The 22,107-nt window shown below is 40.0% G+C and overlaps 1 protein-coding gene across 4 annotated transcripts in view; it reads left to right on the top strand.

The window, feature by feature from the left end:
* Positions 1-685: 685 nt before the first annotated feature.
* LOC146754829 (receptor-type tyrosine-protein phosphatase T-like) overlaps positions 686-22,107 on the top strand; it is a 222,714-nt gene continuing 201,292 nt past the window's right edge. For 3 of the 4 annotated variants that reach the window (XM_085526608.1, XM_085526609.1, XM_085526607.1), the window contains exons 1-3: positions 686-873; positions 5,502-5,586; positions 6,882-7,102. In XM_085526608.1, the coding sequence (XP_085382734.1) occupies positions 6,979-7,102 (124 nt within the window). In that variant the 5' untranslated portion in view covers positions 686-873; positions 5,502-5,586; positions 6,882-6,978. Of the gene's footprint in view, positions 874-5,501; positions 5,587-6,881; positions 7,103-13,798; positions 14,030-16,076; positions 16,246-22,107 lie in introns of those variants that run through there. The other variant, XM_085526610.1, reaches the window with a different exon arrangement.

The following is a 22,107-nucleotide window of genomic DNA, read 5'->3' as shown; positions in this document are numbered from 1 at the left end:
ATAGCTCACACCCTGTCAGAGGCTGCTGTTTCTTACAAATTGCTGAATACCTGCAGTGTTTTGCCTTCTTTCTGTTTGTAATGATTGTGTAACAGCTTCCACCATTCCCTAAGTGCTATTACTGTAGTCTGTTCTCAGTTTGCTGTGCTCAGTCTTGCACTTCAACAAGCCTTTGATATTTCCAGTTGTCCCATGTGAAGTCTCCAACAGGCCTGATTTTACCTACAAAATACCCATTTTCCTTGGCTTTGTGAGTTAACACTCATCTGACAGTCTCTTAGATGGAACTCTATCCCTGTTCCTTAGTGAGGTTGGTGCACCTGGCTGGATTGCCAAAGAAGTTTAAAATGAAACTATTATTTGGAGACATTTCTCCCGCTGTGCCATAAACTGAGGTTTCCCGTGAGCCCATGAGAGGTTATTAACAACAGGCAGTCATGGAAAAGTCTGTTTCGCAGGACACAAATAAGTTCTATGAAATATAGTCCAGTACATTATTATTACTGTGGAGCAAAGGAATCAGGTTTTATTTGTATGATCTGGAAGCTTTGGTTTTTGGCTGGATAGAATGACTGGAAGATACTGGGAGAAGCTAAATACCAGTAATAAACACTCTTCTTTAGTGCTTCGAGCTTGTATTATATTTTTCTGTATGTTTGTCTGTTTGATATGATTGTCATAACTCAAATCCATTTGTTCTTAGGTGTTTAGGAACTGCTGTGAGCAGCTACAAGTATCATCCATTTATTTGCTCTCCTACAGGAAGATGTGTAAGAATACGAAGTTGCCTGAAAGAGACCTTTCCTGAAGTACTGATTTTGGTTCTCACTCTACAATGTGACAAAGCCACCTTCCTAAGACCTTCATCTACAGGTAATATAACATCAGCTGAGTCCATGGTGCTGCTGTTAGATGCAGCCAAATTGAAAATGTATCGTAACTAACAATGCACATTGTACATCAGCATACTGAATACATGCATATGACACAGTCTGTAGCTTGGGATCTCTGGATTCCACAGGTTGGAGTATTGGGCACCATCACAGGTTGTTTACTCACCTGTATGTAAAGTATGCTCACTATTTAGCAAATATGATAAATCTGGTATCAAGTTCAATGATATGGTTGGTTGAGGGAATCAGGCTCAAAGAAGAAGAAATGGTATCAAAACCAGCTGTAATTCTGAAGTGCTTTTGGGGTCCTACAGTTGATAGTTTCTGAAGTGCCCAAGCAGCAGGTTGTTTTTGTTTACTTTAAAGCTTGTTGCCTTCTGATTATTTTCTTTCTCTGGTCACTTTTTCTTAAAGGGAAATAATCTGAGTACCAGATTTACCCACTGTATTTGTTTGTGCGTAGCTTCTTTGCCTTGTTCATGTTTTTGCTTGAGGGGAATGTTGTCTTTGGACTGACTAGGTACTTAGATATTGCTCCTATGTTAGAGAAAATATTGTATCCTTTACAGGGTGGGGAGTGCTACCATTTAAGACGATGGAATCAGTCTGTTCCAAAACTGTTTTATATGCATTAGGATCAAGTTAAAGAAGTTTTTTTTTCTATTGCTATGACCAAACTGTTTCGGTAGCTTTGGACCATTTGCATCCTCATCTTTGTATATTGTCATTCTGAAGTCAGTGTTTTCTACTGCAACACTGGAGCTTTTACAGATTTTGTATTGAGAAACTCTTCCTCAGTCTGGGAACGTATTTCTTGTACAGTCCAAATTATATTCACAAATAACTTGCCTTTGTGCGAGCCCCTACCACCTCCGTGCCTCAGCATGCACCGTACTTTTACAGGATGAATACATTAAAATGCTTAGGCATTCACGGATGACATTTGTTCTGTTTAATTGAAATAATTTCATCACCTTCTAAACTAAGCTTTTATGACACATCAAAACTTTGGAACATTCTCTTTTCAATTATTTATAAGCCTTACAATATATTTCTAAATTTCTAGTTTAGTTGTCTCAAATCATGTTTTTATGTTTTCTCATAACAGCCTGCTCTTCATCTTAAGAATGCTGTCTAACCTCTAGCTTTCTAGAAAATGTGTCTCCTATGAGCTGTAGGATGAATACACAACACAATCCACTCCATTAAAATGCACACACCATAACAATGCTAAGCTTTTGATGCAGGAGTGCTTTCAAGAAACCCGTGTTTCTTTGTGCTATAAAATGTCCATTGCTGAAAGTGGTCTAGTACCTAGAGCTGCCTAAATGAAGATTGTGTTGTAGCTCGACTATATTACAATGACAGTAAATGAAGGACATATTTTGTATTCACTTACCGTGTTTTTTTTTTCCAATTTACTGAAATCATGGAAGTATTTATGGTTAGGTTACCTTAACTGAATGGTATATAAGCCCACTATATGGTGGTACATTTATTCTAAGAGTCTGTAATTGAATAAAGTAGGAAAACAGGGTAAGAGTTTATTGACAGAAGAGTGGTTCTGTGTTCACAGACTTCTGCACCATCTTGTCTTATTAACTGAAATGTTGTTTCCCTGGCATATAGCTGTTCTATGGTTGTCTTAATCATTTTGCTCTGTAGCCTCTAACAGCACCCTCAATGTGCTATTAGCATCAGGGTCGTTCTGTAAATGAATAAGACAAAATATCTGTTTTTTTTTCCTTTTTCCGGTGAAATTTCTCTGCCTACACAAGTTCTGTGTCCCTGGGAGCTGCAAGGAGTCAATCTTTGGTTCAGGTTGGGAGGAGTTTTTTTTTCTTTTTTTTTCTTCCTCCTTTTTAAATGTAGTTCAGCCAGCCACTTGGAAGGTGAAGATAAGATAGCACTGAGGTTGTCTGCAGACTCAAGTCACGAGGACTTGTAGGCTTCTCTCTCTGCTCACAATATAGTGTTGCAGCGGGCACTTCTTGGGATCCATGATGAAGGTGTATATTTGATTCTAGTTTCAGTGCTTTTCTCTTGGTTTCTGAAGCTGTGTTCTTGCTAAGCAGGAAGGTGTTTTTGTAGTGTTAGAATTAGCAATCAGTGTTGGAACTAATACCTTTGCTGTGAGCTGGGCAAGAGCGCTTCAGAAATAGCGCGTGGTTGTCATTAAATGCAGTGAAATGCGGCAGTGTCTTCTAAAAAAATTAACTTCCAGGATTTCCTGTGGAGCTGACTATTTTCTTGATCTTCATGTAAGTGCTCAGAATTAGTGCTCATAAAAAGATTTTAGTACTAATCCTCCTGTAGGTTCCTTTGAAATACAGTGTTAACTTTTTTTTTCTTTACTCCCGTAAAAGTTCTTAATGTGCCTCCTACGCTTCTTTCAGTGAACACACAGCCTCTGATTTATTAATGCACAACGTGTCCCAGAAATCAGTTTAACTGATTCCCATCCATCATTCAGCACCATTTCTTCTATTATGTTACAGTGCGGGTGTCTTTGAAGCCCTATTTTGTATACACTGGGTGATAGTTCCGTCTAACTTTTCTGAAAAAGAGATAGAACTCACCAGTTTTATTATTTATGATTGAAGGGTGCATTAGTAAGAGCAGAGCCAGAAACCTACTTTCCATAAAAATGTTGAGTACTGTTTTTCAGAAGCTGCCTTTCATTTACGCTTCTTAAGTTTTAGGAAATAAATTTAATGATCAAGAAAGGACTGACAACACCAGTCCAAACAATGTTTAAGGCCAGGTCTGTGTACAAAAGCAAGGTCTGCAATCATACATTGTGCATTACGAATTAATCTAAACCGGAAATGTTATTTCTTGAAGGCCTGGAGCAAAGACGATATTTATTCCAGGCAAGTACCTTCTGTTCTGCCATGTTGTGTCTGTCCATTGCTCTTAGCTGCCTGTCATCTCTGCTGAATGCAAAATACATTGATTGTCACTTCTGCCCTCTGACATTATTGAAGCCTAAATAGAAGGATGTAGAGCTAGTATTTGTTATGCTACATCAGCCATAACATACTTCCTGTACCAAAACAGTCTCGTAGTCTCTGATGTTCAAAAGTAAGCAATGTCAGGGAAACAAAGACATGCCCATCACTTGGGGACTTGTTTTATTAGCCTCCTCTAGCTAAATACTCCCTGACCTACATCTGGAGCTTGTCTGCAATTAGGAAATAACTATGTCTGCTGTGTTGAGCAAATCAGGAGAGAAGCTCTCAAAACAAGTGAGCAGTGGGTTATGCCTAAGCTGGGGATATTTAAGGCAGAATCCTGAAGTTCACATTCAAGCACGGAAAGTGAGTGACGTGGTAACTTTCTGGTGCGCAATCCTACACCCTGGTCAGAAAGGTGACTGAAAGCAGCCCTCTGTGGGTTTGCTGATGGAAAAGCTGAGTTACCAGACTTTGATCCATAATCAGCACCATTATTCACTGAGACGGTTGGGATGGCCCATGTTAGAGTCAGGCAGTCTCTAATCTTTAAGTAGGAAGTTTGCAAAGCCTTGGATCAGTTACATTCTGAGTAGGAATAAGCTCTGTTTTTTTGTGGGGATTGAATATCAGTAAGACTCCACCAGCAGGGCTCCCCTTTGCTCCCACAGTGAGGTGGTGTCCACAGCTCTGTACCTTTTCCCACATTTCATGGTGTCAGTGTGGAGTTTTTAACAATCAGCAGCACTTAAGTTAGCTAAGAGGCAGGCAGTGTGTTGGCACTGCCAAGAATGTCAGCAAGCAGTTTGTGGCCACCCCACATAATTGACACATCAGTGCGTTATTCAGAGTTTGCTCCGTACAAACTGTTAAACAATGAGTTAGGATTGCCAGCAAGGATAGTCAGTTTGGGAGTATGAAAATGTGTGCATCAGCATCTCTGAAATAAGAGAAGAAGAAGCAGCTTTGAGTCTGGGAAAGATTTACAGGTAGGCAGCACCCACTTGCTTTAATTAAGACTGAAAGAGAAGAGCTGAAGGTGACCTGTAGGGGTATAAATGAAGCTGGTGTGTGTAGTAGCAGAATAGGGATTAAAAGACCTGAGGAAGGGAACTGACTATCAGTGTTTGCTAGTGAGGAAGAGGAACCTGCAGCTTTTGGATGAGTACAGAGCTCTTCACTATTCAGTAAGAACCCAAACAGATTGAATGCAGTTTCCTCCTTTCTGGCTAAACAAAGACTGATGGAATATTACAATAAACTTCAGCCTTTTACTGCTTTAGTCAGTATAAAATTATAGAGAACAGGTCAGCCCTGTGAGTGCAGAGGAAATAGGTCAGGGGTAAAGCATATGAACAATACCATCTCCATTTTCATAAGATATATTATTCCTGTTTTGAGGCAGATTCTGGTCTTTGTGAAGTGCCAGAGGGCATCTGTTGTGAACTCTGGAACAGGTAGATGAATGGTGGCTGAATTTAACTAATATAAGGAAGCCTTCATTAACTAATGAACTGAATAAGTACAAAGAGAAACTGAGCTTGAATAACTCAGCTTCTCCTCTGAAAAGAAGAACAATGGCATGGAAATCAAATAACATACTCCTTACGTGGGAATAAATTTCTGGCCAATCAGTCCTTGATTTGTTTTCCAGGTTGTACCCGTGCTGGCAAGCTTCATTTCTCATGAGTTGCTGGTAGTTGCTGGCTCTGGGATTCGTGGGTGGTTTATGCCAGAAGGTGAGTCCCAGTCTTGGCATTTGAGCTCTGTGTTCCACATGCAATGTAGTTGTCAGCATTTGGGCTCATGACCTTATTCTGACTGACATATCCTGTCCTATGCCCTGGAAAACCCATATGTGCACAATCCACTGTCAAACAGAGTTCATAGAGAGGACACGTTATTCATATAAACCTTGTTTTGGAATCTTTGGTCTTTGCCCTTTACCTGTTTATCTGTAAGTTTATTTACAAGACTGCTCTGTGTCCATTTGTGTCTAGATGATAAGTGACAAAATCAGATCTCACTTAAGGCTTACACTTGTTTACTTCTAGAAGATGGTGTGATATAGGTGCTAGGAGAGGTGAATCTATTGCAAAACAAAACAAAAATATTTCATTCAAAATTGAGCTTAGATACTTTCTTCTTGTAGTTCAGACTCTTTTACAAGGAATACAAATATGCAATCAGGTAATAGTGCAATCAGTGTCCTAATCAAAGTCAGGGGTCACTTGCTAGATGATCTCTTCGTTTGACACAAGTAGTAGGTGGCCAGATAGATAGTAGAGGACAGACAATTGCTATAGATAAAGAAACAATACAACCAAAATCAATTCAAACTTTTTTACTCTTATGACAGCAATATGAGTCATGCTGAAAAAACCTTCACAGCACACCTTTGTTGGTTTTTTTTTTTCCCTGGTAAATGTTTCAAAGGCTGAATATGAAATTTGGGTACAATTATTATTCCATTAAAAATAAAGATGTACTGCATCTGATTTCACTGTGTATCCAAACAGTTTTTAACATTTTTTTTTTTTTTTTTCCAGAACAAAATTGCACCAAGTAAATTTGTGCTAGAAACTTGCACTTAACACAGGAAAGAAACATTATTTTCTGGGCTGAGTGTACAGATGCTGCTGCTTTGGTACACGTGAAGTTCTTTTGTGTTTTATAGTCAAGTGTGTGATTTTTTTTTTTTCCACGTGGATGTACTTTTCTTTTGAAATGCCATAAAAATGTATTTTCTCCACTTCCAAACAAAGATCAACAAGTATGTGATGCACTGACATGTCAGCAGTTACACAGGATAATTTTCCATGAAAAGGATGCTAATTAAACTTGAATCAAAATGAATTTGAACTAGAACTTGCCTTCTGGTGGGTGAAGCATGTAACAAAAGTAATAGCCTATGAAAAAATGGGACACGTGTATGAAGGTTTTTCTTTTGTGGTGTGGCACTCAGGAAAATACTCTTCATGTTGTGGAATTTCACGGTGCAGTGGTTGGTTTCTCTCTATTTCATTCCCCATAGATACTCTTGAAGCAGAACTGCTGAGTCACAGCCTGCACCAGTGACGGAGCTCCTGGTGGGAAGGCAGGGCCTACCCAGGGGAGCTTAAGTGCGTGTAATGTGTCTGAGTGATTGGAAGGGCTGGAGCCAAGATCTACCCTTTCCAACACCTCATTTGAGGGTTGGTGGTGAAGGTGAGGATATCTTGTTGGAGATTCCTGTATACCTGAGGCCTTCTCAAAGTAAGTAGCTACTTTTCTTTATTTCTGTGTCTGCTGTGTTTGAGCAAATCCTCACTTGTTGCAGCCTGTGATCTTGCTCCTCTGCTGTTGTAGTTGTGCTTTCTGTTGTGTTACAGCCCTAAATTGTGCTCTTAGTCTGTGGTAGCTCTATGGGCTTTTTCCAGACCTTATTTAAAAACAAATGGAAAATGGGCAAAGTGGGTGTGAGAGTCAGACGAAAAAGTTTGGGTTTCACAGTGTCAGCAACATGTATTGCCTCCTTTGGATTCCTTGACAGGTGACAAAAGATCAGAATTTCTATATTCTTCGCTGCACTATTTGTTACAAGGCTATACTACAAAAGGAGAACTGTGGTTTCTTTTTCCTATTTCCATTTCTTTTCTTCCTGTTCATTAAACTTCTCTTTGTAGAACATAGTTTATCAACTGGATGTATATGAAAGGATGCAGCCTTTTCAGCCAGAAATTTGACTCAAGCACTGCTGTTGAGAGGAGAATGCCAGTTGTGCTTGACAACTTAGTACTCTGTTGAGTGTGGAGTAGCTTTTGATTAGTTTTAGTTTTAATGTAGGCATTCTGCAGGTGAGAGGAGGTTCATGTAGAATCAAGGTAAATGTTTTTGAAAGCCTGTTTCATTTGATCAAGCAGCAATAATAAACTTGCAATTGTTGCATATATATTTCTAGGCAAGTCAGTAATTTGCTTCCAAAGTGATTTGGTTATGTTTGGCCACTCATAATGAAAAGCCTTATTCTGATTAATCTACAGCACATGTCAATTAATCTCTTGTGTAAGACTGAACTATAGTGCCTAATGTGGTTCTTCAAAGTGATAACCCTCTTATGCTTTGCTAAAAGAGTACTTGTCTTTGCAGTTCTGAAATAGATTAAATTAAATTTCACATTGTTGCTGTGAAGAGAGGAGGTAGGAAGAGCCCAGTCTCATAGAATCATAACTGGAAAGCAGTTTTGCTCTTCATGAACACTCTTGTAACCTCACTGTACTAACGTATGGGCAGAACCTAAAGGAAATGACATAAAATCCAATTTAACTTCAGACTCTTTCATTTTATAAGCAAGAAGAATTTGTGAATCTGCATAGATGCAATTGAACAAAATATGTAATGCAAGCCCTTTTTCATTGACTTAATTTAACCAATTTCAGCCACGTGTCAAATCACATGAGGGGGATGCTCTAGAAACTAGTAAAGACACAAACCTCTTAACTAATCTTGTTGATGCTAATTTAAATTCTTGTAATAAATTTCTATTATAAAAATATCAGAGGGAAATAGGAAATGCTGGTACATAATGCTCAGGAGATATGAAAACTAGTCTGATTGGCTGGGAAACTTGTGCCTTTCAAAATTCCACACTTACGAGCAGTCCTATGAATGTTTTGGTCAGTTGCTGGCATTTAATGAAACCTGCAGAATTCATGGCATCTGTAAGAGTCCCACATTGCATTAGTTGATGATGGGGCTTGGGCCAACAGGCTCAGTGTCTCTGGATGATGGATCTCAGGTTGAAAATCACTGTGCTCGCTCACCCTTCTGATCATCCTGGACGTCAGATTCATGGGAAATCAAAGTTGCTTTGTTATGCTCATTTCTGAATGGAAACGCTTTGCATGCCTCTCATGTCTACATCTGGGCTTTGGGTCAGATGCTTTGCACACTCAAGATTTCATTCAGTAGCTGTGGCAGAGTGCATCATGTTAGGTTTTCATTCGTCAGTCCTGGGTGCTTGAAACTGTAAGGAAGAGCCGTTCTCACAATATGAGTGAGAAACCTGAAGTTGTGGGGTCCTCAGCGCATCAGCTGCAGCTGACTAGCTAGTTAAAGATAATCTGGTCTTTCTAATTTAAAAATGTAGTGTAAGATGATAAGTTAAAGGGAACACTGTTACGGTTGTACATGACGCTAGAATAGATTTGTCCTCAGTGCTGTTACAAAACAAGTCTCCACAAACAAATTTTAGTGTCTCATTAAAGACTGCTTTATTGAGAGCATAGTGAACAATGGATATTTAAGGTTATTTTTTGAGAGCAGAAATTATTTACGTTTAAAGAAAACTTTGACTTTATTTCTTGACCATCTTAAGCTATAAATCTTAAGCTGTGTTTTACTTGCTCTGTTATTACCAGAAATGCAGTGTAGTAAAACATGAAGTACTCAAAAAAAACCCCGCAAACATTATTGAAGTCTTATATGGGCACTTAATGTTGAAACATCTTTACTACCAGTTTATAGACACTTAAAATATCATTGTCCTATAAGGTCAATTGCTCTTGCAACTTCACTAGTGGCAGTTACACTGCCTACCCTGTATTGCATTAAACCTTTGTGTACTTATTTAGAGTCATGTGCTTCTTCCACTTTCAATGCTCTTACATATGTTATAGGAATCAGAACTTTTAAAGCAGGCTTTTAAAAATCGGATGTAACTTTTAAATCATATGTGCCTTCCTTTTGTTTATTTCTAGAGCTGTTAGAGACACAAATGAAAATTCTTTTGTAATATAATTGATGTCTGACTATAACATGAATCTTGTCATATTCAACTTTTACCTCTGTTCTTGTACTTGTATCATTCTGCTCTTTTAGCAGAATTGAAGAGGATAGTGTCTGGTCTTGATAGCTTGGGTACAAAAAGGGATCTATGGCGAGTCCTAAATGAAATCATTTATCTGCTTTAAAACTATACTTCAAGGACTGTTATGCCTTCAGCGGAGATTTGCAGGGGAGGGGAAGAGATCAGAAGGAAAAACTGAAGCGATGGGTCATCATGACATACTTGCGTACAAGCATCAATAAATACACTTCTTAGGGGCAGTTGCTGGTACGTCTTCCTCCCAAATATGAGTACAGAGGTATGGTGTCTGCCAGCACCCACTGGGCAGCTCAACACACAGCTACATGCCACACACACTCAGGAGAATGCACAAAAGGTAATTTGTGTAGGCATAAATATATGTACCGAGAATATAATTCCTTAGGAGCAGGCAAGCTGATTGTTTGATTCAAATTGTTTCTTAATTGAAACACAAAACAGCTCCTCTTTAATCTTCAGAGTACTTGAAATCATGTCTAGCTGGGAATATATGAACAACAGTATATGAACTGCATCTTTGAGGAATGATGTCTCTACTTTTTTCCAGTAACAGATGCCATTTGGATTAACAAATAGGGATTCTCCTCACAGCAGCAGTATCTGATGGGGTTATCAAATTCTCTGAAACTAAAGAGAATGTGACAGTGACATCAATCAGATGTTATTGCTGCACATACAAATTCATTTGCTAGCCCAAGAGGTAGTTCATTTTTGTGCAGCTGGGAAATTCCTTTCAAGATTTGGTAATAGCTCAGCAGTGTGTATGAGTGGATTTGTATACATAAATGACATATATGGGTGCTGTGGCAGCAGTACAAAGCCATACAAATCTGGAGCTGTTTGTTCCTGATTTGAGGCTTTCCATCATCAGAGCTTTGTCTTTTTGGCCTGTGTTAAACATGGGGCGCATAACATCAAGTTGAAACTTGCCGTGGTAGATTCACAGATGTTTCACCTATGTATTTGTTAAATTAAATGTAGGTCTGTAGTGACAAATTTCAGTCTTGATTAAACCTACGTCGGATTATAGTCTGGTGCTGCAGTTTTCACGTTCATTTTGTAGTGGAGTAGGTATCAGGCTTAAAACCTTAACCATAATATTTAGAGGATGTTCAACACTAGACTTCTGTTATAACATTGCCTTTATGGTTTTAAATGGTAATTGCCCTAGTGGCTATTTTATGCACTCAAGTATAAGTGCTCTATATGTGTATAATACCTGGATTTAACAGTTGTCTTTGTTCAGAGCCATATCAGGCATAGCAACAGCTCCTGTGGGTCAAAAGCTTTTGCCTTTTGAATACCCTCCGTGCCTCTCTGAGTTGACCTTCTCTTAGGAAATAGGTTCACAATAGGGCTGAAATGTCCTGCATGCATTTCTCATTTCGTAGTGGAGCATTGCAACTGCTATGTCCTCTTGGGCTTTGAGCTTTGAAGAGCTCCTCTTCCTTATGGCTGCTTTTAGACAAGAAAAAATATGCCAGCAGACTCTATATCTGTGCGTTAGCACTCCATGTACTGCATTCCCTTTCTGGGCTGTTGCATTAATTTCACAGTGTTTTCCAATATCTAGTAGCTCTGAATCAAAAGAATCTTGGTCTTTTCTGTTTCTAGCAGTTCTGGATTTAGAACAGTCTAGAAATTAAACGATGTCCTAATCTTTCCTTAGTGGCAAATGAGGGAAGAGTACTTGTCTGTGTGGGCATGGCCAAATTGTGGCACTGGGACTTACAGTCCTGATGTTAATCCATGGAGAGAACATCCTCCTATCCACACTGTTATTGGGCCATGAGAAATTAGTTTATTATGAACAGGATTTAGAAAAAAAAATTAATGAAGTGTCATTAAAAAAAAAAATATATATATATACACATATATATTTTTTCTTAAAGCACCCTGTAAAGTAAAAGCATGAATTCAGTTTGTTTGTGGAGTCAGAGGCATCTCGATATGTATTCGCACTTGTTAATGAAGGGGGACAGCTGCCTGGAGATGCAGAAATTGTAGTTGAAAGGAACTCTGAGAAACACTTATAAGTGTATGTCTATGTATTTTTATAGTCTTTTGTACAGATTTGTATCTATTCACTGTAAGAGAAACGCTATCCTTTTACAGTCTCCATTGAGTGGTATTGGCTTTGAAAGGTATATTCCACCCCTGCTTTGTTCACATATGCACATTATTTCTATTTTAAGGTTTGCTGTGAGTAAAAGCAATCACTGGGTAGGATTCATCTCCTTACAACTATGTCTCTTTAGAGTCAGTGGAGATCACATCAGGACAGTCAGTAGATTCTCGAGTGCAATTCCTGCTATCTTAAAGCAACACTTAAATAGGTCAGATTAATTGTGCCTGAGAGGTTTATTTCTTTCCACTGATTATGGAGGGAGAGTAGATGTTTGTATCACAGTCATCAGCTCTGAAGCTCAGTGATGTGCATCCCACCTGTGGTGTCAGCACAGAGTGGTTCCTGCAGTGAGGTGCTTCCCATCTACTGGCCTCCCGCTCTGCATTTCTGTGGTTCTGCTTTCCTGCACACCAGTATGATTTTTGCCTTGACATTAGAGTTCATAGATGTGAAAATGTAGTCTCCAGATGTTTTAATTCTGCCTGTCAGCACAAGAACCACATTCTAAAACACTTCATTTGACATAATGCATAGGAGAGAAGTGGAGGTGCTGTAGGAGACTTTGTCAAATGGGTCCTTTGCTGTTACAACTAGGGCAAGTTAGCCCTGTTTTGAGCATGGTTGGATTATGCAACCTCCAAAAGCCTCTTCCAGTCTGGTTAATTCTATGACTCTTCATCCAGAGTTTTTCAAATTCATGGTTATTAGTGGCAGGTTTTAAGTCGGGCAATCTGTCTTTTAACAGGTCATAACATAGCAGCCAGTCTTGGGCCTGTACCTTGCTATCTGACCTATTCCTGGGGCTGGATGAGGAGAGCTGCCTGGATTTTCTCCATGAAGTTAGGCAGGATCTTCTGTAGGTACTCAGCAGAGCATTGCTTGGCAAACTTTTTTTCCCCTTTCCTTCCTCTACAAAGAATAAGTATATAGAATAAAGTGAAAGAAGATATTTTTCTGTTCTGCTAAGGCAATTTTGTAAGACTTGGCGTGAGTATCCTGGGAGTCTAAGCTAAAGATGGTGAACATATGGGAAAGCCCAGGAGGAAGCACAGAGTTTTAGTTTTCAAACCTTACTCTTGGATTGCTACAGTAATGTAATGAAAGGACATTAAATGAGCTGAAGTTATTAAACCCTAAAGGTTACAGAGTCCTATTGGGGGCCACATTCAAAATGTAATTAAGCCAAGTCCAGATATTTTAATTTCTAGCTGGAGATTTACACAACATAAGTAGATTCTTCTTCCAATTCTAAACTTTATTGAAAATAAGCTTGTTAACTTGTTTATTTCTCTCTAGCAGTACCTGAATAGACATTGTTTAGAGCCACTTGGCTCTAGTAAAACAGTAGGTACCAGTATCAAAGAGTCATGGTTCAGATCAGATCATGTATCTGGGAAAACAGATGCTTGCACTCTGCTATTAAAGTCTCACTCCCCCAAAACCATGTAGTCTGCAAATGGTTATCCATTCTGATCCTCCAAGGCTCTCCCTGCCTGTTGTTCCAGATGGTCCATTGCTGGTATAATGCTCTCCATTACAGTGTGTGAGAGAACAGTGGTCCTAGAACTGTTAATTCTGCTTATTAGGAATATAGGATTACACTTATAAGAGGTTGTTTCCTTCTAAAACATTCCGATTTCATTGTAAAATGAACTTGAGTGAGTTTAACTCTTCAAGAACACTATCTTTAAAAAACAAAACACAAGAACAACAACAACAAAAAGTTCACCAAACATGAACACCACCGAGAAAAATCCTTAAAACAAGCCAAAATCCAAAACCAAGGACATATCTTTATGGATTTGACTTGGCTTCCTATTGCTGGATTGGCTCAGCTTTTAGTAGTCCCTTCTCTCCTTCTGTCTGACTAGCTGCTCTTCTCTGAAGGAGTCGGATTGGCTCTGCTATCTATTTTCCTCAGGGAGAAAGCTGGCATGTGGTTCAGGTGCCTTGTGCTGCAGTTTGCAGGTCTGTGCTGGAAAGCTGACTCTTGAGATGACCTGGGTGAAAAAGAAGACGTCACTCCCTCTGCCCCACATCAGTTTATTTCTTGGACTAATTCTGTGACCTGTTTGGGCATTGTGACTCCAAACAAGTTTATTCATGAAACACATCTTGAGTGTGTCCTGTGACTGCCTTGGAGCTGGGAAGATGATTTGAGGGGGCAAGAAGCCAGCAGTCTGCCTTGGTGAGTTGTGCGCACACTAACTAGGGTTTGAGTGACCTGGAATAATCAGGCACTGGCAAGGTATACCTGGGTGCTGTGAAAAGGTGTGGATTAGAATTCTTAAGGTGAGGGGAGACTCAGTCCTAAAACTCGCTCCTTGGTTGTTTGTCTTGACTGTTGGAGGCAACGGGCTGGCACTGAAAAAATGCTTAAGTTTTAAATTCAGAACAAAAACCTGCAGCAAGCCAAATCACCTTATTTAGAACTTACTAATTGCTTATAACTTTGCTACATCAGTGAAGACATTAGTTAGAAGCAATTGTGGGGCAAGGAGGAAGATAAGAACATGTTTTTAAGACTGTCTTAATATTCAGTCGTACTAAACAAGGTTGCTATGCTTGAGACAACAAGAGTAGAGGAGAACTGCTGAGAGTTGCTCTCCTGCTGGAAGGTGTTTGTGTTTGGAAGTACAAGCACTCTGCCCAAGAGACAGCGGGCTGCAGGCTGGCGTAAAAGCTGCTTCAAGGACAGAATCCAGTGAGAATGGTTTGTATGCAGGTGGAGGAGAACATGAACCTTGGGCACCACTCTCCCTTTTTTGTTTTGTTTCTCTACTCTGATAGGGTTGTGTAGGGCTGGGCTTCTTAGAGGAGTAACTGTATTAAAGACAGCAATTCCTGAAAAGGTCAATTTAGGATACCTTCGTCTTGATCGGTAAACAGACAAAAAATAGATGTGTGAGTTTTGCACTTGAATCTCGATGAGCAGGAGGCATGTGGTAATGTGTGAGAAGAGCCTCAATGTGCAGAGCAGCCCAGAGAGACCAGTTCAGCAGCAGATCGGGATGTGGGAGTCAGACAACGCTCCCACATTAATTAATGAGGTGAGGAAATAGAATCACATGTTTTCCAAGTTTGTTCTCCAGAGAAGATTTATCTGGAAAAGCTTCTGTGTTGATTTAATGGAGATGTGCACACTATGAGGTGTTTGTATGAACAGTTCTGAGCTATTTGGATGCATGTCCCAAAAGCAGAGTAGGGCAAGCGGTGAGAAACTTCTCCCCTGCTTTTTTATTTGCTTACCTTATTTCTCACTGAACGAAGGTGCATTGGGTCTGAGGGCAGTGTCTGAGCCAGTTATTCCTCTGTCCTTCCGGGGTACAGTGCCAGTCCCTGCCTGTTCCCTGCCGGGTGTTTCCTGAGGGAAAACTGAATGAGGAGTGGGGAGTGAAGAACCTGTTTCCCCCAGGAGAGCAGCTCAGGGATTTGTATTGAAACAGGCCAATGATTGAGCTTAGTCCTTAACCAAAGTGTTAATGCTGGCAGCTTGCCTGCACAGTATAAAAAAAGAAGTAAAAAAAAAGGTAGGGGGAAGGATGAGGGTGAAGATGTGGATGGAAAAGAAAACACAGCAGCCTGTACAACCCATGCAAAAGAGACAAAATGAATGTGCTACAAGGAAGGCAAGCTTCCTGGGTGAGGTCAGAATGGAGAGGGGAGCAGGTCACAGGCACAAGCTTGAGAAGGTTAGCTTTGAAAAGCACTCCAATGGCTTTTTTCTGTGCTAGGGAGCAGCAGCTGTTGGTTGTGCCTCTGCTGAGATTGAATTTTGATCTACTTCAAGCTGCAGTAAAAAAGATGCAATATCCCCTGCAAAATGCCTGCTGAGCACAGAGCTGGGTTTGTAGGGATTGCATGGGTAGATCAATCTATTGGCTTATTAGCTAAAATGATCAGGAATTGCATCACAATGGACTATCGATGTCCCATAGCAGCTGATGGCTCTGAATTCTCATCTCTTCTCTTTGAATATCTATTTTATGTATGTATGTATATGTATATACATACATACATGTATATAAATATAAATTTAAGTTTCTTCATAAATTTTTAGGATACAGTGCACTCGTACCTTGTAACAATTGTATCTTCTGAGATAATTGTGCCCTTAATTTTTTCTGCTGGTTGTTTCTTCTAGGCTTGCCATCTGTGGGACTGGCAGTCCTCAGTGGCTTCAAACATCCCAGTGAAATTTGATCTGATCTTTCCTTTTTCTTTGTCTAAACAAGCATGGTCTAAACTAGTTGGTTCAGGGTGCGTGGCACACAGAGCATGCTTGACTGAGAGTTTCCAGGAAGGGTGAGGATCCTTATGAGGAAAATCCATTCTCTTCAGTGAAAGCTGCCTTCAGAGCCTGGGAGCCCTGGGACAACTGCAGCCGTGCCTTGCAGTAATCTGGTAAGCAAGAGAAAGATGAGGCTGATTGGAAAATAAACCGAAATGATACAATATTTGCAATGGATAGCTTTCCTCCTGTCTCTGCATATATTGAAAGTTTGTGCTATTTGATGATGCCTCTCCTTTCCCTACCAAATGTTTTACTGTTTTGCTGCTTGCTCTGAAGCTCTAGCAGAGACCTGCTGTGGTACCTAACTTCTAATCTGAGGGTCAGCAGGTTGGGCTCATTCAACAGCAAACTCTGTGGTCACTAAAGTGTCACTGATGCCATGTCCCGAGATACATCCCAGTAAGGTTTTCCAGAAGTGAAAAGATGACAGTTCTGACAAAGGCCGATGAAGTGGGAATTATCAAAGCAATGTAAAAGGGGAGTGTGTTCAATGAAGAAAAGAGAAGTTTCCTTTTGGGATTGGGGGAAAGGACTGAAATGAAATGAAGCTTTCTTGTAAATATTATAGAGAAACTCTTTGCTGGCTTGGCTGAAAGACAAAGTTAGCATGAAGTAAACCGGACAATGAATTGTACAGACAGTTGGATAGGCAGGCCTTGGATTTCTTCATAAAGACCATTTCCTGTGTGTTGTTAATCCTGTTGATTTAAAAACAAAACAACAACAAAAGGTTTCCTTAATTGTCCAGAAGTTTGCTGGACCCAAACCTTGATGGTTATTACGTATTTTCCACAGATTGCACAAATCTAAATTTAGTTTGGATGTCATTCTAGCTGACTCTTTTTCAGCCATGCAGTGGAATTTGAATGTGGGTTATTATAGTGGGTCCCTTTTTCCTTTACTGACAATTTTCCCAGCGGTGTAATCAGTCTGTGATAAGTTTTGATTCTGCGTTAACTCTTGTGAGATTGTTTTTATGGATTCATAAGGAATCAGACCTTTGGAACCTGCGTTAGCAGAACAGAAAAACTTTTCCTCTTGTCCTCTGGATGCAGAAACATCGTGTCACCTAGAAAAAGTGACACAGTAATCACAAGCTGAATGTGAATTTGCAGAAGAGGGCTGTTGTATGGTCCTTAGCTTAGAACTGCATGATGCTTCTTCAGAAGGGAGACCCTGAGGAGGCGTTCAAAATGGAGTACTTGATATGCTTCATGTAAAAACCAATGCCTTAGTGGAAATCATGTGTTGCATTTTAATATTTCTGGTTTTGCTAAGGGAGAGGAGAAAAAAATAATCCAGGTTGCTATTTCTAAATGAGTTCTAGCAGTGACCCATACAGTCCACCTTCTTCTTTTACACAGGCACACAAGGGATCTCTCACAGTAAAGAGTGCTAAGTTTGCATGCTTAAATTTAAAATCCTGCTTAAATAGAGTTTAACTAAGACCTTAACTCTCTTGACATTAGACCTAATAATTATTAGGCAAAGCAAGTACTGTCTTTTATTAAACTAATGGGTAGAGTTGGAAGGAAAAAAAAGACAAGCTCCTGGGTGTAAAAGAATTTGTCTTTTTTTTTTTTTTTTTTTTTTTCCCTCAACATCTCTTAGCGAGAGGTGGGGAGAATGAAGTATTTTCTCTTTCCATTCAGTGCTTTTCTTGCCCATGTCCTTGATTGACCATAACTCTGTTATATACTACATTATGAACTATTGCTGTTCTGTGGTTGTGTGATTAAAAATGAGAGAGGTCCTATTGGGGGAAGCTGCAGTCTGACTGGGACTAGACTCCATGGTGAGGTGCAGTAAGCAAAGGAGCAGCATCCGGAAGAGACAGTGAAAAAAGCATGTTTACAAAGGCCAGTTCTCCATGTGGTTTTGGTTTTGAAGACCAAGTACGTAATGCAGTAAGCTTCAGAAGCTATCAGCAGCTTCTCCTAGCTGACAATTCAGGTACTGGGGATAAAAGATGTGATTTTGAAGGAACTGATGAAACTTGTGAGGTTACATGTTAACATCCAGTAGATGTGAGCTCCCAATTGCCAAGCTGGCCTCTGTGTTCTTTCATTTTTTGAGGCCTGTGGCAGATGTAGGAAAACATGAGGAATTCTGACCTGTGAATTAGGTTGGGATCTTTAATTAGGCAGGGAACACTTAGGAAAAAAATTGGCCTGAATGGGGATTTTTGAGCAATGAGCTGATTTGAGAGGTTCAGGTTTGATATCCTGCCAACTAAAGTTTTGCATTAATACTCAGGCCTCTCTTGCTGCGTGAAGTAGGATGGAATCTGTTTGGGTTTGCCCAGTTTAGCAACATTTTAACTGATACAAAGCACATATAAACTGTCTGCAGGCTTCTCAGTGTCCCTGACTCATGCTGGATACAAGCAGCAGTTAAAGTTACAGCATCCCATTCTCCAGCTATGCCTGGTCTAACAGGGCAATATCTGCTTGAGACTAAGAATGGTGTGGGTCTTCCTGGCCAGTTGGAAGAAAGCTTTAGCACGCAAGCCTGGATGTGGAAACAGTCTCGTCTGCAAGAGTCTCATTTCCATTGTTCTGAGACCTCATTTTCTATAATGATGTGGAAACACTGCTAATGAATTTCAATTCATGTTCATCAGATCTCTTGGATTTGATCAAATATAGGCAGGTCTAGTATAAGACTCAGTTAAAGGGGATTTAGTTTCTCAATAGCAGGAGTTATGTTCTCTCTATTGCCCTGTATTATCCAGCATCAGAACTAAGCTTGGTAGAGCCTGTTGCAAAGGTGGAATGTGCTTAGCTTAAAAACTAGGTCAGGGTCTGAGTAGGCAGTGATTAATATCAGGGTTCAGACCATGTGTAACCCATTTCTGTGAAATATTTATATTCTCAAGAAGGATTTTATCATGGGAGGATTTCCCAGCAGGTTAGGCATATACCAATGTAGCCTTCATTTTTCATGCTGTGATTTAACTGGGTCTATTCAAGAAATGAGTAATTGCTACATCATTGTGATTTTTTGCTTTATCTTAGAACTGCAAGTTTACCTGTTGCCTACAGGGTTCTAATATGAACCTGGTGAACCACGAACGAAATGCTGTTTTGGAATGTAGCTGAAATTAAATCTTGATGTGGATCCTTTGCATGATTTCTAGAATAATGTTCTGCAGGGTATCCCATAACACTGCTGTGATTCTAACACTTGCCTGTAAGAATGTTTCCAACAGCATCCCTAACAGCGACTGGGAATCACTGTATGTTTTCATCTGAGATGTGTACTGACAAAACTTTTAGAAGAGTGTTTTGAGAATGTGATCATTTTCTATCACTTCTATTTTCTTGGAGTGTTTGCTGCTAACTGTGATCATAAACATAATAATAAGAAAGCAAGAGGATGAAAACTGAGACACAGGCAAGATCCACGTACTCTACCTGGTGCTAGTATTGCCTCGCTATGAGAATCATTGTTCTCATCAGCCACAGAAAATGTAGTTTAGTTTTGTCTTCTCAAGCTTATCTACTTTACGCAAGCAGCTCTAAGACACCAGGCTGAGTCATGCCTGGTATGCCTGGTAGATAAGTCTACTTCATGCAGTCATTTAAATTACAGTGCTTATCCCTTTCATAGCATAACGAGTCGTTTTTTCATCTTTGAAGTGCTTTCAGACTGTTTGCTCTTAGTTCACCTAACACCTGAGAGACAGTGACTGAGAAACGGAGGTTAAGGGGCTTGCTTCAGGCACAGAAACAGTTGGTGTCTGGGCTAAATTCAGGTTTCTGTACACTTGATTCCCATTCCAGAATTAGGAGCCTCCATTTAAAAGCCAACTAAAGCTTATATCTCCTTTTTGTTTCTTTACTTTTTTAAAGGGTAAAAACGATTTTGTTGCTCCACTGCAGCAACGCTAATGCAAGTTTTAATGTGGTAGCTGTAAGAAGGTATTTGTTACAGGTGACAGCTTAGAGTTTCTCATAATGACAGCTCCACACAAATAATAATCCAGTAGTTCTGTGTTAGGGTTGTCCGATGGCAACAAAATTCTGAGAATCAAAGGTATGGATGTAATTAGGAATCTTGCTAATGATTCTGTGCGTTTTTGTTTTTTCCTTCTCAATGAAATGAGATTCACACAGATTAATTACTACCTGCTATAAATAAACCCTGAGAATGGCAATCTGCATCGCAGTGGCAGAGGGTAGCTGTCATTTAATATATCACAGCTTTCCACGCACCTGTTCACCCGGTACTGTTCCTATGGCAACTACACTGTCACGGTTTGAACTAAAAATCCACCTGCGTCCGTGACAGGGGGCCGTGGGCCCCGGAGGGGCCCTAGGCCGAAAGGAAAAAGTTAATTAGGAAAAGAAAACAGCGGCAACGATCTAAGGAGGCACACTTATTTACTAAATACTATATCGAAATACAGGATAACACAATATAATACAATATAATTGAAAATTGAGCTAACGAATCAAGCAAAATAGGAGAGAGAATGAGTCCCGTAACCGAGAGGCCTACTGTGAATCTAGGCGAACGGCTGAAGGCTCCCACACACTGCCCTGAACGCCAGAACTCGAAAGACGTCAGTCTGTTCTGCGACTGAGTTAATATAGAGTCCAGGTCCCGTGACCCATCGTGTTGTTCCCTGGGAGATGTAGTCTTCTTCTGTAAGTTGCAGATTCAGTAAAATTATTCATGCTTAATATGATGTTATGATGTGGAATACTGATAGCAAAAATTACAAAATTATTAAACCATGACATTCCACCCCTTATTCTACATCATTACATTATGTTTATACATACATACACACTCATATGTATAATTGTGAATAATCAGCAACCTTATTTTTCTCAACAATTTATATTTCTTCCATACAAATCCCTAAGTTGAGAACAAAACTCTATAACCTAACCTACTATTTATTAATTTTGAGAAAATGGCAAAACTGCCAGAAAAAGGAAAACATGTCAGCGGTAGAGGGGAAAGGCAGCGCTAGTAGGGCGTCCCCCACATCAAGGTGCACTCATCCTTTCCCAGCCACCACAGCAGATTTCCTTTTGACTTATACTTCTTTCCATGTGTGCTCTACACATGCATGGCCAGTGCAGGATATAGAGTCCAGATGGAAAACTTGCTTACAGAATGCCTAATTAAGGTATATAGAGAAAAAGTGTTTCCTTAACATTAATCCACTCTATCTTAAGTCCTATACCTAATTGAACTATTCTGTACCTAATTGAAATATTTTCTGAGACTCTACCTATATATCTACAGGAAAATCATTGGCTGCACTCCCCCAACATCAAATTCCCTTGTGGTACACATTGGACATTCCCATTTTTGTCCATCACCCACCACGTGCACCCAGGTCCCTGGGCAAAGACAGTACCCCGGAGAGGTTTGCCCTTTCCAGATGCTGGAAGGACCCAAACCGTCTTTCCCAACACGCTCTTTATGTGTACTACAGGAACCTTATCTCCCTCCACGGTACGTAGGGAGCTGGATTGGTTAGGACCATTGCGATTACTAGATCCTCGAGTGTTGACCAACCAGGTGGCTTCTGCTAAATGGTTCTCCCAATTTTTATACGTTCCGCCACCCATTGCTTTCAACATAGTTTTCAACAACCCATTGAATCGTTCAATCTTACCAGAAGCTGGTGCATGATAGGGAATATGGTAAATCCACTCGATGCCATGATTTTTGGCCCAAGTGGTTACAAGGGAATTTTTAAAATGGGTCCCATTATCTGATTCAGTTCTTTCTGGAGTGCCATGCCGCCATAGGATTTGCTTTTCCAACCCTAATATGGTGTTTCGGGCGGTAGCATGGGGTACTGCGTATGTTTCGAGCCACCCAGTGGTTGCCTCCACCATGGTGAGTACATAACGCTTACCATTGCGAGATCGTGGCAAGGTGATATAATCAACCTGCCATGCCTCTCCATATTTATACTTTTGCCATCGCCCTTCCCTCCAAAGAGG

The sequence above is a fragment of the Coturnix japonica genome, chromosome 37 (genome assembly GCF_054131305.1).
Source record: "Coturnix japonica strain WE chromosome 37, WE-NBRP24, whole genome shotgun sequence".
Classification (NCBI taxonomy): domain Eukaryota; kingdom Metazoa; phylum Chordata; class Aves; order Galliformes; family Phasianidae; genus Coturnix; species Coturnix japonica.
This window is presented reverse-complemented; position numbering and strand designations above follow the sequence as displayed.